Source organism: Hippopotamus amphibius, chromosome 5 (genome assembly GCF_030028045.1).
Source record: "Hippopotamus amphibius kiboko isolate mHipAmp2 chromosome 5, mHipAmp2.hap2, whole genome shotgun sequence".
NCBI classification, from domain to species: domain Eukaryota; kingdom Metazoa; phylum Chordata; class Mammalia; order Artiodactyla; family Hippopotamidae; genus Hippopotamus; species Hippopotamus amphibius.
Genome location: NC_080190.1, coordinates 36,158,422 through 36,172,570, shown reverse-complemented (window position 1 = coordinate 36,172,570; position 14,149 = coordinate 36,158,422). Strand labels below are relative to the sequence as shown.

Below are 14,149 nucleotides of genomic sequence, written 5' to 3'. Positions count from 1 at the left end.
TCAAGTCCCTCAAGCATTGCCAGAAAGCCCAGAGTACCCTTAACGGAAGCCGGCGGTCGCCGAGCGCGAGCCGGGCCAGGGAGCGCTGGCTGCCGGGATTTGTAGGCTGACTGCGGCGGGCGATTGCGCAACCTCCTCGAGATGCCTGCGGGATGCTGGGCCACGTAGACAGAGGGAAGCGCGCCCAGGCTTGCAGCAGTTACTGCAGGACGGCTGTCGGAAAACGCACATCTGAGCTTGCTTGCTTGTTTGCAGTCGTTTGGTGATGACGATTTCTCATTAGTTAAAGGATAAATTCGTAGTCCTAAAGTGACATTCAGTGTCCTTTTCATCACGATTTGTGGTAGCCTTCCCTTAACACGTCATAATTATTCTTCAAGACTGTTGGGGGGGGGGGGGCTTCCCTGGGGGCTCCGTGGTTAACAATCCGCCTGCCAATGCAGGGGACACGGGTTCCAGCCCTGGTCTGCGAAGATCCCACATGCCGCCGAGCTGCTAAGCCCCTGTGACGCAACTGCTGAGCCTGGGCTCTAGAGCCGGTGAGCCACAACTACTAAAGCCTGCGAGCCTAGAGGCGGCGTTGCACAAGAGAAGCCACTGCAATGGGAAGCCCTGTACTTCAGCGAAGAGTAGCCCCTACGTTCTGCAACTAGAGAAAGCCCTTGGGCAGCAACGAAGACCCAACACAGCCAATAAATAAATAAATAAGTAAATTTATATGTATAAAAAATACTATTCTGGACGTTTCCTCTAAGAAAGGGGCTTGCTTTGGACCTCTCTCTTCTGTGCTGCCAGAGCACTCTCACAATTCTCTAATAATTACAATCACGGCCAGCCTTCCTGAGCGCTTCCATGGTCTAAACTATTTACCCGCACGAGTTCACTAATTCTCACACAACTCTCTGAGACGGTTGCTACTATTCCCATTTTGCAGATGAGGAAATTTTGGTTTAGAGACGCTACGCAACCTGAGCAAGTTGCACAAGTTGCAGTACAACATTACCTCCTCCCGTGTCTCTCCCCCTAGACTGCTAGTTCCAGGCGGAAGCGGCCGGTTAAGCTATTTACTGTCCCGCGGGCCACGCCCCAGGGGCGGGATTTGGTGACGACACCGCGTCCCATGGTGCCTTGCGTGCCCGAGCTGCAATTGGCCAGGCGACTCGGCTCCTTTTTCAAATTGAGGCGCCGAGTCGTTGTTCGGTTTCCTGGGCTTCGGGGGGACGCTAGGTTGGTGGTTGGAAGGCTCGGGCTAGTGGGGGACAGACGCCGGGGCCAGTCACAGTCCCTGGTCGAGAGCGATTTCTCCGGCCACGCCGGCACCCGTCAGCGGAGGAGCGCACCCGGGTCCGCGCCGGCCTCCGAGGCGCTCCACGCCCGACGGCGCCCGAGTCCGCGACCAGGCCTTGATTTTACGGCGGGGACCGTCATGGCCTCTCAGCAGAATTCATCTGCGAAGAAGAAGGATGAGAAGGGGAAGAACATCCAGGTGGTGGTGAGATGCAGGTAGGGCGAGCTTGGCGGGATTCCGAACCCCGGGCTTTGCTGCTGGACTCCCTCCTGCGCGATCCGAGAGGGGTTTTGTTTGCAATTTCTGAAGGGACCAGACCTTCCTGTTTCAGTTTCCTGCGTTCTGTTAGAGAAAATGACAGCAGGTTGTTGTAAGGAGTAAATTAGTGGGGTTTTTTTCCTCCAGAAGAAAGGATATTTGTATCTGAGTTTATAGTTTAAACTGATTTGAGAATTTGATCGTCGTTCTTTAGTGAAATGTGTTTTTAAAAAAAAAAAAAACTACTGTCGACAAAGATTTAGGTGTCACTTCTATATGCCACTCCTTGCGGTTGGTCAGTTTGGAGATAACTGCACACCTGCTTTGCAGATGTTTTAGCACATATTTTGGGATTACCATCCTCTCCATCACCTCTAAAAACGTAATCAGTCCCCTCTTCTCTTTATTCAAGATGCAATATTTCCTTAATCCCTACTGAGCAAGTAAACATCACTGTATTTAAAATTTTAAAATTGAGCTGTAGACTGAGTTTATGTTTTTAAAAGATCAAGGAGACAACTTAAGTTGTGCTACATTTCCCAGTGGGTGGGTGAAGGTGTTCAACTCTCCCCTGATTGGTTTCCATATCACTTCTCAATTTTAAAATGAGCTAGGAGATGGCGAACATACCTGTACAATCTATTGCTTAATCAAAGATTGGATTTATTTGGCTTTTTAGAGGTCCTCCACAGTTTACTGATATTTGTGTGTTTTGTGTGTCTGTTTTTCTTGCTGTTGTTTTAAAAACTCTATCAACTATCAGAAACTTTTCTGTAAATCCAAGTGTATTCTCAAATTAAAAGGTTATTTAAAAAGTGTGTTAAACTTTCTTAGGTTATTGCCTGTGCAGCTTTGGTGACTTGAGTTGTAGATATCAAAGGTAGTAGCTAACTTTCTAAAGTAGGTGCCAGAGAGGACATTTGGTGGTAACCTTAAGTCTAACCAATTGTACTCTAGGGCTTCCGCTAATAGTTACTTATTTTGAAGATTTAAAGAAACAGCCTATATTCAAATACAACTTTTTAGATGATTTTGATCGTTTAGTAAAATCAGGTGGTATTACCTTTTCTGTGTGGCTTTATTTTCTTTCATTTCATTTTTATTGTTAGCTACAAAATATGTCAGACCTATAAAAAGTGATAGAGAACAATGTAACAAACATCTGTGTATCCATCACCAGATTTAGAAACAGAGCAATCATTACAGCTACATCCCAGTGTATCCGTCTCCATCCCTTTCCTCCACCCCAAGAGTTAAACATTATCCTGAGCTTCATGTTTATTATCTCCATACATTTCAAGCCTTAACTTAAAAGAGATTTCTTTTACTTTATCACTAATGAAAAGTGCTTAGGTTGTGTCTAATGTTTACAATAATTTCAGTATAAGGAAATGTTTTACTTTCCAGGCTAGCCTTTTCTTTTTAAAATAGCCTTCCTAATGCAAATATGCCCTTAAACTTTACTAAATAAACAACTTATGAGCCCTGTGGGGGTTGTCAAATCTTTTCTGTAAAGGGCTCAGTTAGTAAATATTTTAGGCTTTGCAGGCCACATGTGGTTTCTGTCACATACTCTTCTCTGACTTTCCCCCCAATTTTAAGCTTTTAATTGGCACAGTTTATTGTAGCCTAAGAGATCAGCAAAATTTCAAGAGAGATGACCTCATTAGTTGATTACAGTGAATATAATCTTACGATGTTCTTTACTTGTACAATAGCCATATGACTATTTATGGAATGAATGAATGAATTTAGCACTTCTCTACCGGACAGATCTTTTTTTTTTAATCCTCAGTCTTTGGTTGTTTGAATTTTAATACAACTGTAGTGAAGCCAACTACAGTTGATGGGTTTGCTAGTGTCATCAGAAGAAACCTGGCAATTTTTTTTTTTTTTTAATAAATAGATTTCATTTATTTATTTATTGGCTGTTTTGGGTCTTTGTTGCTGCACGTTTCTAGTTGTGGCGAGTAGGGGCTACTCTTTGTTGCCTGTGAGGGCTTCTCATTGTGGTGGCTTTTCTTGTTGCGCAGCATGGACTCTAGGTGCACGGGCTTCAGTAGTTGTGGCACATGGGCTTAGTGGGTTCTTCCAGGACCAGGGATCGAACCCGTGTCCCCTGCATTGGCAGGTGGATTCTTAACTACTGCGCCACCAGGGAAGCCCTGAACTTTAAATAATACTGCATACTGTGGCTTATGTGCATTGTGTAGGTTTCAGTACAATTGACAAATGACAGCATGACCAGATATAACCTGGAAGTTACTGAGTTAAATTTCCAAGGATCACAAATTTGGTCTTCTGACAGTCAAACATATGCTAGGGGGTGGGGCATGCCCGAGGACATTGAGGTATCCTTCTTAAAATAAATAGCAACTAGGTTTGTCTAGTGATGTGGGACAGGTAATTTCCTATTTGGTATTTCCTGTCACAGTGTGTGATAATGAATGGGAAAAATGAACTCAGGTCAAGAGTACACCTTTCCCAGACTTCCCTCTTGGTGCAATGGTTAAGAATCCGCCTGCCAAGTTAGGGAAAATGGGTTCAATCCCTGGTCTGGGAAGATCCCACATGCCATGAGCAACTAAGTCCGTGCTCCACAATTGCCGAGCCTGCGCTCTAGAGCCCGTGAGCCACAGCAACTACTGAAGCCCGCACACCTAGAGCCTGTGCTCCACAAGAGAAGCCACTGCAGTGAGAAGCCTGCGCATGGCAATGAAGAGTAGCCTCCTCTTGCCACAACTAGAGAAAAAGCTTGCACGCAGCAACAAAGACCCAATGCAGCCAATGAAAAAAAAAAAAGTACACCTTTCCCTTTGGCTCATATGTGCATTAAGTATATCAGTATCTTATGGATGCTACTCTGTCGACTATAGTTCTTTTTAGCTTTCCCATCATTCCCCTTAGGATGACATTTATTAAGCAGTGTAGTATAGCAGATATTTGAGTGCTTACTGTGTGCTAAGCATAGTAGTAGACACTGAGGAAACAGTAAATTTTGGATTTTTTTTTTTTTTTTTTTTTTGCGCATGGGCTAAGTTGCTCCACGGCATGTGGGATCTTCCTGGAGCACGGATCGAACCTGTGTCCTCTGCATTGGCAGGCGGATTCTTAACCACTGCGCCACCTAGGAAGCCCGGAAACAGTAAATTAAACAGGACTTCTTTCCCTACACTGTGAGGTTGGTATTATTACCAACCTTAATTTTCAAAAGAGGAGATAGGCACAAAGGGCTACATTGCACAAGCAGACTAAATTAAGAGTCCTCACTCTACTGAAATGCCTAAGGAGGCATTTATCTTAGATTACTTCACAGGGAGTCTTTCCCATCACCCATGCCTCCTTTATACCGCCCTGTCCCGGTGAAGGCCACATTAAATTTTTGCTGTATGTTCCTACCTTTTACTTACCCTTTCTAAACATCACTGCTCTTATAATCACTTGTTTTATGTCACTGTTCCCCACTAGACCTCACAGTGTTATGAGGACAAACTGAGTTAATACATGCGAAGCACTTGAAACAGTGAGTACCTGGCACCTAGTAAGCACTCAACGTGTTAGTCATTATTTTAATCTCTTTTATTTTGTGCCAGTTATCCACTGGCAAGTTAATATTTTGAACGCAAATTTGGCATGTTCTTTCTACTACATAATAACCTAACTTGACTGGATTCTAAGAACAGTAGAAATAGAATTCTGAAAAATAAGTTTGGCATTCTTTACAAGTTAATTCTGTTAGCATCTACTCCAAGAAACTGTCAGAATTATACATGTCTTTCAAAACTTTTAAAAAAATTAATTTTATTTCTGGGAATTGAAACCCTTAAAATTCTGTCTACCTTAGCAGTGTCATTTACTCCCCATTTAATCTCTATCACCAACAATGTAGTTAAAACTTCACATTATTCTTGTCTGAGGTATTAACAAAAATGTCATCAGTAACCTGATAACTCAGTTCTTGAATAACCTTGTGTGTTTCTTTTTATAGACCATTTAATTTGGCAGAGCGGAAAGCTAATGCCCATTCTGTAGTGGAATGTGATCACATACGGAAAGAAGTTAGTGTGCGAACTGGAGGATTGGTGGACAAAAGCTCAAGGAAAACCTATACTTTTGATATGGTACTTACTTCCTAAAATGCTGCTACTTCTCTGTTATCCACTAATGTAAAGATATCCTACACATATTTTCTGTAGCTTCTAGTGTACAGTTACACATTTCAGTTGATTCTTTGAGTGGTCAAATGGTTTCTAGTGGGCTGAATAAGTTAATATATTAAAAACAAAATTATTAAAGTAATTTTGAAGGTTTTTTGTTGTTGTTTTTTAAGAAATGGCTTTTTTGTTTTTTGTTTTTTGGATAGGTTTTTGGAGCATCTACTAAACAAATTGACGTTTACCGAAGTGTTGTTTGTCCAATTCTGGATGAAGTTATTATGGGTTATAATTGCACTATTTTTGCGTGAGTGAAACACTGTTTTTCAAATTGATGAAAAGGTTTAGATGCATGTGTTCATTTTTTTTTTGTTTAACATTTTTGTTAATTTTGACAGATATGGCCAAACCGGCACTGGAAAAACCTTTACAATGGAAGGTGAAAGGTCCCCTAATGAAGAGTATACCTGGGAAGAGGTATTTGTTGTTTATAACAGACTTCTGTCTCTAAAGTGGCTGAAGTATAGCTGAATAAAACTTGGTTGAAGGCCTGTCTTGAAATGGAAAAGATCAGTGTGCCCATGTCAAACATGAAATTTAGCATCAACTACTACTATAATAAAATTAAAGTATATGGTATGGCTTTTGGAGAGAGAGGAGCAATACATATGGCACAGTTAAGTGACAAGAGAAGGGTCTGTTTCAGACAGAATATTTCTAGCAGACTATTGTGGGAAAGTAGAATGCGAGTAGGGCTTGAAGGCAAAGACCTTGCAGTGAGGGAGTGAGTCTCATAAAGTTAGCCTAAAAGGGAAGTGGTATGGTACTTTATTGATGACTTTGAGTGTTATAGAAAGCACATAGTACATTTTACAAAGATTTTCATCAAATGTGTTTAAATTTAAATGAGTTTAATGACTAAGTTAATTTTCCATATTATCAACATTTAGATAGGTCCTTTTTTCTAGTGGTTACATACTTGGGGTATTAACTTACTTTATGCATGGATAATAAAGTTATGGAATTGTAATCATAGGAGATATGGAATAGGCTTAAAACACAGTTTCAAAATTTAGAGAGTCATAGCAGTTTTATTAAAGATACTTAGACATTTGAGAAACAACTTAATATCAGAATTAGGGAATATAATATTAGATGAGCCACTTCTGATTAAAATGATGGTATTATGTTCTCATGAGAAAAGTTGGAAAGGATTATTGAACTTGGCTTTATAAATAGCTTGGTTCGGTTGGTTTCTGTGTAATGCTCAGGCATAAAGTGGCTGACAGGAATGACAGATTTGTAGAAGGTGTAAGGAAGAATAATTACTATTGTACAGACTGCTGTAAATGGCTTGTAAATGACTTGGCTTTTCTAACATTGTTAGTTTTTTTTTTTTTTAACCTGTTTTCACATACTTATTTTTAAATATACTATAAAGGAGGCCCTTGTTATATGTGTTTTAACTATGGCATTAAATGGCATTCTTTAAGTCTTTATTAATATTATAACTTCAGGATCCTTTGGCTGGTATAATTCCACGTACTCTTCATCAAATTTTTGAGAAACTTACTGATAATGGTACTGAATTTTCAGTCAAAGTGTCACTGTTGGAAATCTATAATGAAGAGCTTTTTGATCTCCTTAATCCATCTTCTGATGTTTCTGAGAGACTACAAATGTTTGATGATCCCCGTAACAAGGTAACTTCAGTCTTTGAGAATGAAATGTCTCCACATGTTAATGTGTGATATATATATAATGGATGTTCTCTTGATATTTTGTCAGAGAGGAGTGATAATCAAAGGTTTAGAAGAAATTACAGTACACAACAAGGATGAAGTCTATCAAATTTTGGAGAAGGGGGCAGCAAAAAGGACAACTGCAGCAACTTTGATGAATGCCTACTCTAGGTGAGAAAGCCATTGTTTCCCCCACTGCTCCATATCCTTTTTAAGAAGAATTACAAACTTGGGGAATCAAATTGAGGTGGGTCAAGGTATGTGAGTCACACATCTAGATTGTATGCTAGATGGCATGCCTTAGTAATTGGCTTGAGATTTATAGGGAGAGCAACAATGTTGGGAGAATGCTGAAAGGAGAACAAAGACAAATTGAACTTGAGCAGAAGTATTAAGTCTTTTTAAGTAGAAGATTTCTTTTCCCAAATGAAATTATACATGAGTGTCCAGATTAAAATGTGGCTGCTGTAGTTGATTTGGCAGTGGGATGTTCAGAGGCTTATCTCCTTAGCCTTAGGAAGGTTTGCCCTGAGTGCTTTTCTGGAGCCCCTAAGTATAGTTAGAACACAGTTTGAAAACCCCTGATTTGAGTAAGGATTAGAAGAAAATCAAATGACTTTATTTTATTTTATTTTATTTTATTTTATTTTATTTTCCAGCTTTATTGAGATGTAAATAACAAAAATTATGTATGTTTAGGTTGTATGACATGACTTTTTTTTTTTTCCAAATGGCTTCATTTTAATGTAGGAAGACAAATGGTCACTAACATTGGCTTTCAAGAGAAGAAGGGGGCATATTTGATAGCACCCCTTATAAGATGAATCCCTACTCTCCAAATGCAGTTTACCAAGTTAGAGGTGATTTTTTTTTTTCTGCTAGTCTTTGAAGACTACATCAGAATGTAATTTAAAGAGCTATGGATTACAAGTTAGATAATTGTGTTAAGTTCCAGTTCTGCAGTTAACTAAATATGTTACTTCAGGTAGTTAAATTTATCTGAATATCATTTTCCCTGAGCTACAAAGTGACTTTTAGGGCTAGCTCTCATTTCTTTGCTCTCTTATGGTTGGCCATTTCTATGATATGCTATAACAATTATAACTGCAACTCTATAAAAATATGTATGCATTTAAAGAAAGAAGAAAAGTAGCATAACATGAAAGTAATTAAGATCATGGAATTATGGGTGCTTTTACAATTTTTTTTAAAAAAAATTATTTAATTTTATTTTTAACTGCGTCGGGTCTTAGTTGTACCATGCAGGCTCTTCATTGCAGCATGTAGGATCTTCCGTTGTGGCCTACAGGCTCCTCTCTAGTATAGCATACAGGCTGCTCTCTAGTTGTGGCATGCAAGTTTTCTCTTCTATAGCTGTGGCTCACAGGCTCCAGGGTGTGTGGGCTCTCTAGTTGAGGTGTGCTCAGTAGTTGTGGCATGCAGGCTTTGTTGCCCTGCAGCATGTGGGATCTTAGTTCCCGGACCAGGGATCAAACCCGCATCCCCTGCATTGGAAGGTGGATTCTTTACCACTGGAACACCAGGGAAGTCCCTGCTTTTAGAATTTTAATTAAATTTTCCTATAATAGCTTTCCATTTAAAAAATTATGTTATAAACCAATCATAGAATGAAAATTTCCATTTTAGTTAGATGATTGGTTTAAATAACTATTTAAAATTTGGAGGAATGAACTTAAAAATTTTCGTTTCTCTAAATACTTTTTCTCTGAAATATAAAATTCCTGTTATTCTGTAAATTTGAATAATTTAGGATTCCCTTTTTTTGTACTTAGACTGGAATAAAGATCTCTTCTTATGAACGTATATGATAAAGAGAAGGAAAACGTAATTCAGTTTTCCAAAGTCAAAGCTGACTTCTGTGCTTAACTGCATTAATCCCATAATCTTGAATTAGGAATGGGCAAATTATGATAGGAAAACATGAGATGCATATTATACGCGTAATTCAAATCTATAGTTTATATTTTTCTGTATGTCCTTTTCCCCTTTTCTGTTATTTAAAATAAATAATTTTGTAAAAATATTTATTATAAAAATTTTCCAAGTAATGTGAACAGTACAAATGAGGAAATTAAAAATAACCATATACCAACCATCAGTGACATTAACAAACATAATGCAATTCACCAGATGTCATTGATACAGAAAGGAATGATGTCTTTGGTTGTCTGTATGGTTTATCTCCCAGATAAAAGTTGAATGTCAGTATACAGCACAAGATAGACTTTGGAAAACTTTATAGTCTAGCAGTGATTATCTGTTAGTGTTTGTCAGCAAACACTGCTTTTTACTATTTTTGCTGTTCAGAGGAAGGAGCTACTTATCTCTAATGACATTCTCAAAGCAGAGCAATGCTCTTCTAGAATAGTTGGCATTGAAGGGGAGTAATCTGATGGCTTGCCTGGTGCTGTTTGAATTTATGGTAATGATATATTTCAAGTGGTTCTTATAAATAGAAAGATCGATTGCATGTCTTCCATTCTGACACACCAGGCAGCTGTTCAAACCCCACCCCACATCCAGCTTTCAGAGGTGCCTGAGGATTCTAATTCTAAGTCTTTTAGGCCATTTTCAGGTAGCTTTATTGGAACCTCCCCTGCAGGCAGCAGGTACAAGAAAACAAAAACCTAGCATTATTTTATTCATCCACTATCTTCCAAAATCTTATTGATATCCTCTCTGATACTATCTTTCTCTACCCTGGTGGATTCAAATCTTTCTTTGCTGTTTTCAGTATTTTATAGAAAATAAATGATGTTTTGCATGATAATGACTGGGCAACTTGGTCTTGTTTTCTAGTCGTTCCCACTCAGTTTTCTCTGTTACCATACATATGAAAGAAACTACAATTGATGGAGAGGAGCTTGTTAAAATTGGAAAGTTGAACTTGGTAAGCATCAGCCTTAATACCGCTGTTTCATTCTTTTTTTTTTCCCCTAGTTTTGTTGAGGCATAATTGACAAATAAAATTATGTATTTAAAATGTACAATGTGGCAGAATAATATTTGAGTGTGTGTGTGTGTATCACATCATGCCTTCTTTATCTGTTCATTCATCAATGGGTACTTAGGCTGTTTCATACCTTGGTTATTATGAATAATGCAGTGAACATGGGAGTGCAGATATTTCTTTGAGATAGTGATTTCATTTCCTTTGGATACATACCTAGAAGCGGGATTGCTAGGTCACATGGTGGTTCTATTCCACTGTTTCATTCTTTATCACCTCATAAAGCAGCTTGAAAGTTTGTATTTATAGACAATATTTTTGTAGTCACTGGGTTATTAGTTTTGTAGTGGGTTGTTAATTATAGAAAAATTTCTTTACTGGCTATTTTATATGTTATTTATTTACAATACAAGAATGAAAGTCTTCTATTCCAAATCCGATAGACTGAGAACTTACTTTTATTTTTAAAATTTAAGGTTGATCTTGCAGGAAGTGAAAACATTGGACGTTCTGGAGCAGTTGACAAGAGAGCTCGGGAAGCTGGAAATATCAATCAATCCCTGTTGACTTTGGGAAGGGTTATAACTGCTCTTGTAGAAAGAACACCTCATGTTCCTTATCGAGAGTCTAAACTAACTAGAATCCTCCAGGACTCTCTTGGGGGACGTACAAGAACATCTATAATTGCAACAGTTTCTCCTGCATCTCTCAATCTTGAGGTAAGATCTTTGACAGGTATCTGAAAGTGTAGTAGCTGTAATTCTTATTTAATATCATATGTTTTTAAATTTCATCAATTGGCTTCATTCATTCTATACTACAGGAAAAAAAGTCTGGACATTGCATGTGAACACGTAGAGGAGGACACTACTGAAAAACTTGTCTTTCTCCTTCCTGGTAGTTTTAAATCTTAAAAAGCTAATTACTTAAAGGTGGGGTGGGATGAATTGGGAGATTGGGATTGACATATATACACTACTGTGTACAAAATAGATAACTAATGAGAACCTGCTATATATAGCACAAGGAACTCTACTCAGTGCTCTGTGGTAACCTAAATGGGAAGGGAATCAAAAAAAGAGGGGATATATATATACACATATAGCTGATTTACTTTGCTGTACAGCAGAAACTAACACATTTTAAAGCAACTATATCCCAATTGAAGGGAAAAAAAAAACTAGTTACTTAATTGCATTTTTCCACACAGTCTTCAAAGAAGATTGCTGTGGTCATTACCAGTGGATGGTTTAATTGAGGACTTAGAAGTGGGTTAAGTGAATGCTAGTGTTTTAGAGGCTGCTTAGAGGGCACTGAAAATGGGGTTGGATGTGTGGGAACAGGTAGGAAAATCAAGAGAAGCAACAAAGATGATAAAATCTTTTTATTTTATTGGGTTATCTGGTTTAAATGGAATTAGAAAAAGCTTTTATAAGGTCTCTAACTCCCCTTTCATTAAAAAAAATATCTTTATTGGAATATAATTCATATACCATAACATTCACCAATTAAAAGTATTTAGTGATTTTACTATATTCACAGAGCTCTGCAACTATCACCAAAATCTAAGTGTAAACAATTTTTATCATCCTAGGAAGAAACCCTGTAACCTATTAGCTGTCCCTCTCCACAAGCTCCCACTCCCAGCCCTAGGTCACTATTAATCTGCTTTTTTTAATTTATAGATTATTCTGAACATTTCATATAAATGGAATCATATAATAAGTGTTCTTTTGTGACTGGCTTCTTTCACTTAGCATAATGTATATTTTCAGTGTTCATTCACGTTTTAGCAGGTATCAAAACTTCATTCCTTTTTGTGGAGGAATGATATTCCGTTGTATGGATATAGGACATTTTGTTTATTCATCAGTTGATGAAATTTATTGAGTTTTAAGACTAAAGTAAAAAATTATTAGATCAAATTATAATGAAGTTAAAGACCTTGAAACTTGAAGAGTAAAAAAAAGATAAGGATGTTTTGAACAATCTTCCACTTTAAAGGTTGGTTATAGTATTGGGTTGGCCAAAAAGTTAGTTTGGGTTAACCTGTAAGAGGTTATGTAAGATGACAACCCAATAGTATTAGTGGGTAGATTTTTAGGTTAGATATAACCATAAATTATTACTTATAAGTTATTGTGTAGTACATTTTATGTAGCAGAGCTACATTATTTTGATAATATTTTCAGCAGTTGGCCTTTTCTTTTCATCACAGGAGACTCTGAGTACATTGGAGTATGCTCATAGAGCAAAGAACATACTCAATAAGCCTGAAGTTAACCAGAAACTCACCAAAAAAGCTCTGATTAAGGTAATTGTTAATTTTTGTGGAGTAATATAATCTTGTTTGACAAATGTGAAAATGAGGAACTGAAATAGATAATTGTTTAAAATATTTATTAAATTGCCTATGGTAAGGCTTTTCATCTAATGATTTGAACTAAATACCCTTTGTGTTAAAATGTTTTTTCTAATGCTAATATGTTGACTTTACCAGCTATATCAAGTCAACAAAAAGTGTATAATGGTACTTCAGTGAAGTTTTAATTAGCATTTCCGTAATGAATAATGATATTGAGCATCTTTTCACATGTTTATTATCCATTTGTGTATCTTTTTTTGTGAAATCCTTTCCCCAGTTTTTAATTGGGTTGTCTTTTTATTAAGTTGTAAAGAGTTTTCCTACCTTCGTGATACGAGCCCTTTATGAGATAATATTTAAATGTTTCCTTCCAGTCTGGCTTGTCTTTTCCTTTTCTTGGTAATGGTTGTTTTTTTTTTTAATTAAAGTTTTTATGGAGATAACTATAGATTCACATGCAGTTGAAAGAAATAACACAGAGAAATCCTTTGTACATTTTATCAAACTATATAGTAAAATGTCACCACAGGGATATTGACATTAATAACAATCTACTGATCTTTTTTTTTTTAATAAATTTATTTATTTACGTATTTATTTATTGGCTGAGTTGGGTCTTTGTTGCTACGCACAGGCTTTTTCTAGTTGCGGCGAGTGGGGGCTACTTTTCATTGTGGTGGCTTCTCTTGTTGCGGAGCACGGGCTCTTGGCCAAGGGCTTCAGTAGTTGCAGAACACAGGCTCAGTAGTTGTGGCTTGCGGGCTTAGTTGCTCTGTGGCATGTGGGATCTTCCCAGCCCAGGGATCGAACCCATGATCTCTGTATTGGCAGGTGAATTCTTAACCACTGCACCACCAGGGAAGTCCAACAACCCACTGATCTTATTCCCTAGTTTTCCTTGTACTCATGTGTGTGTTTAGTTACTTGTATACAGTTTGGTCTCATGTGTAGGTTCATGAAGCCACCACCACAGTCAAGATACTGGACAGTTCCATCACAACAAGAATTCCTTATTGCCCTTTTATAATCGTTTCCTTCCCACTTTCACCTTCCCTTCCTAATCTTTGCTATCCATTAATCTGTCCTCTATTTCTAAACCTTTGCCATTTCAAAAGTGTTATTGAATGGAGTCATATAATATGTAAACTTTTGGGATTGCCTTTTTTCACTCAGCATAATTTCCTGGAGGTACACCCGAGCTGTGCACATCAATAGAACTTTCCTTTTTAGTGCTGAGGAATATTCCATGGTATGTATATACCATACTTACAGTTTATTGTCAAATTCACCTGTTGAAGGACATATGGGCCGATTTCAGTTTTTCACAATTATAAATAAAACTGCTTTGATCATTTGTTTACAGTAATTTGT

At 37.8% G+C, this 14,149-nt stretch overlaps 1 protein-coding gene across 3 annotated transcripts in view; it reads left to right on the top strand.

Moving 5' to 3' along the window:
* Window positions 1-1,177: 1,177 nt before the first annotated feature.
* Window positions 1,178-14,149, top strand: part of KIF11 (kinesin family member 11) — a 40,181-nt gene continuing 27,209 nt past the window's right edge. For 2 of the 3 annotated variants that reach the window (XM_057737337.1, XM_057737340.1), the window contains exons 1-9: window positions 1,178-1,503; window positions 5,535-5,667; window positions 5,910-6,007; window positions 6,099-6,177; window positions 7,218-7,403; window positions 7,489-7,613; window positions 10,263-10,353; window positions 10,890-11,132; window positions 12,632-12,727. In XM_057737337.1, coding sequence (XP_057593320.1) covers window positions 1,427-1,503; window positions 5,535-5,667; window positions 5,910-6,007; window positions 6,099-6,177; window positions 7,218-7,403; window positions 7,489-7,613; window positions 10,263-10,353; window positions 10,890-11,132; window positions 12,632-12,727 — 1,128 coding nt within the window. In that variant the 5' untranslated portion in view covers window positions 1,178-1,426. Of the gene's footprint in view, window positions 1,504-4,592; window positions 4,728-5,534; window positions 5,668-5,909; window positions 6,008-6,098; window positions 6,178-7,217; window positions 7,404-7,488; window positions 7,614-10,262; window positions 10,354-10,889; window positions 11,133-12,631; window positions 12,728-14,149 lie in introns of those variants that run through there. The other variant, XM_057737339.1, reaches the window with a different exon arrangement.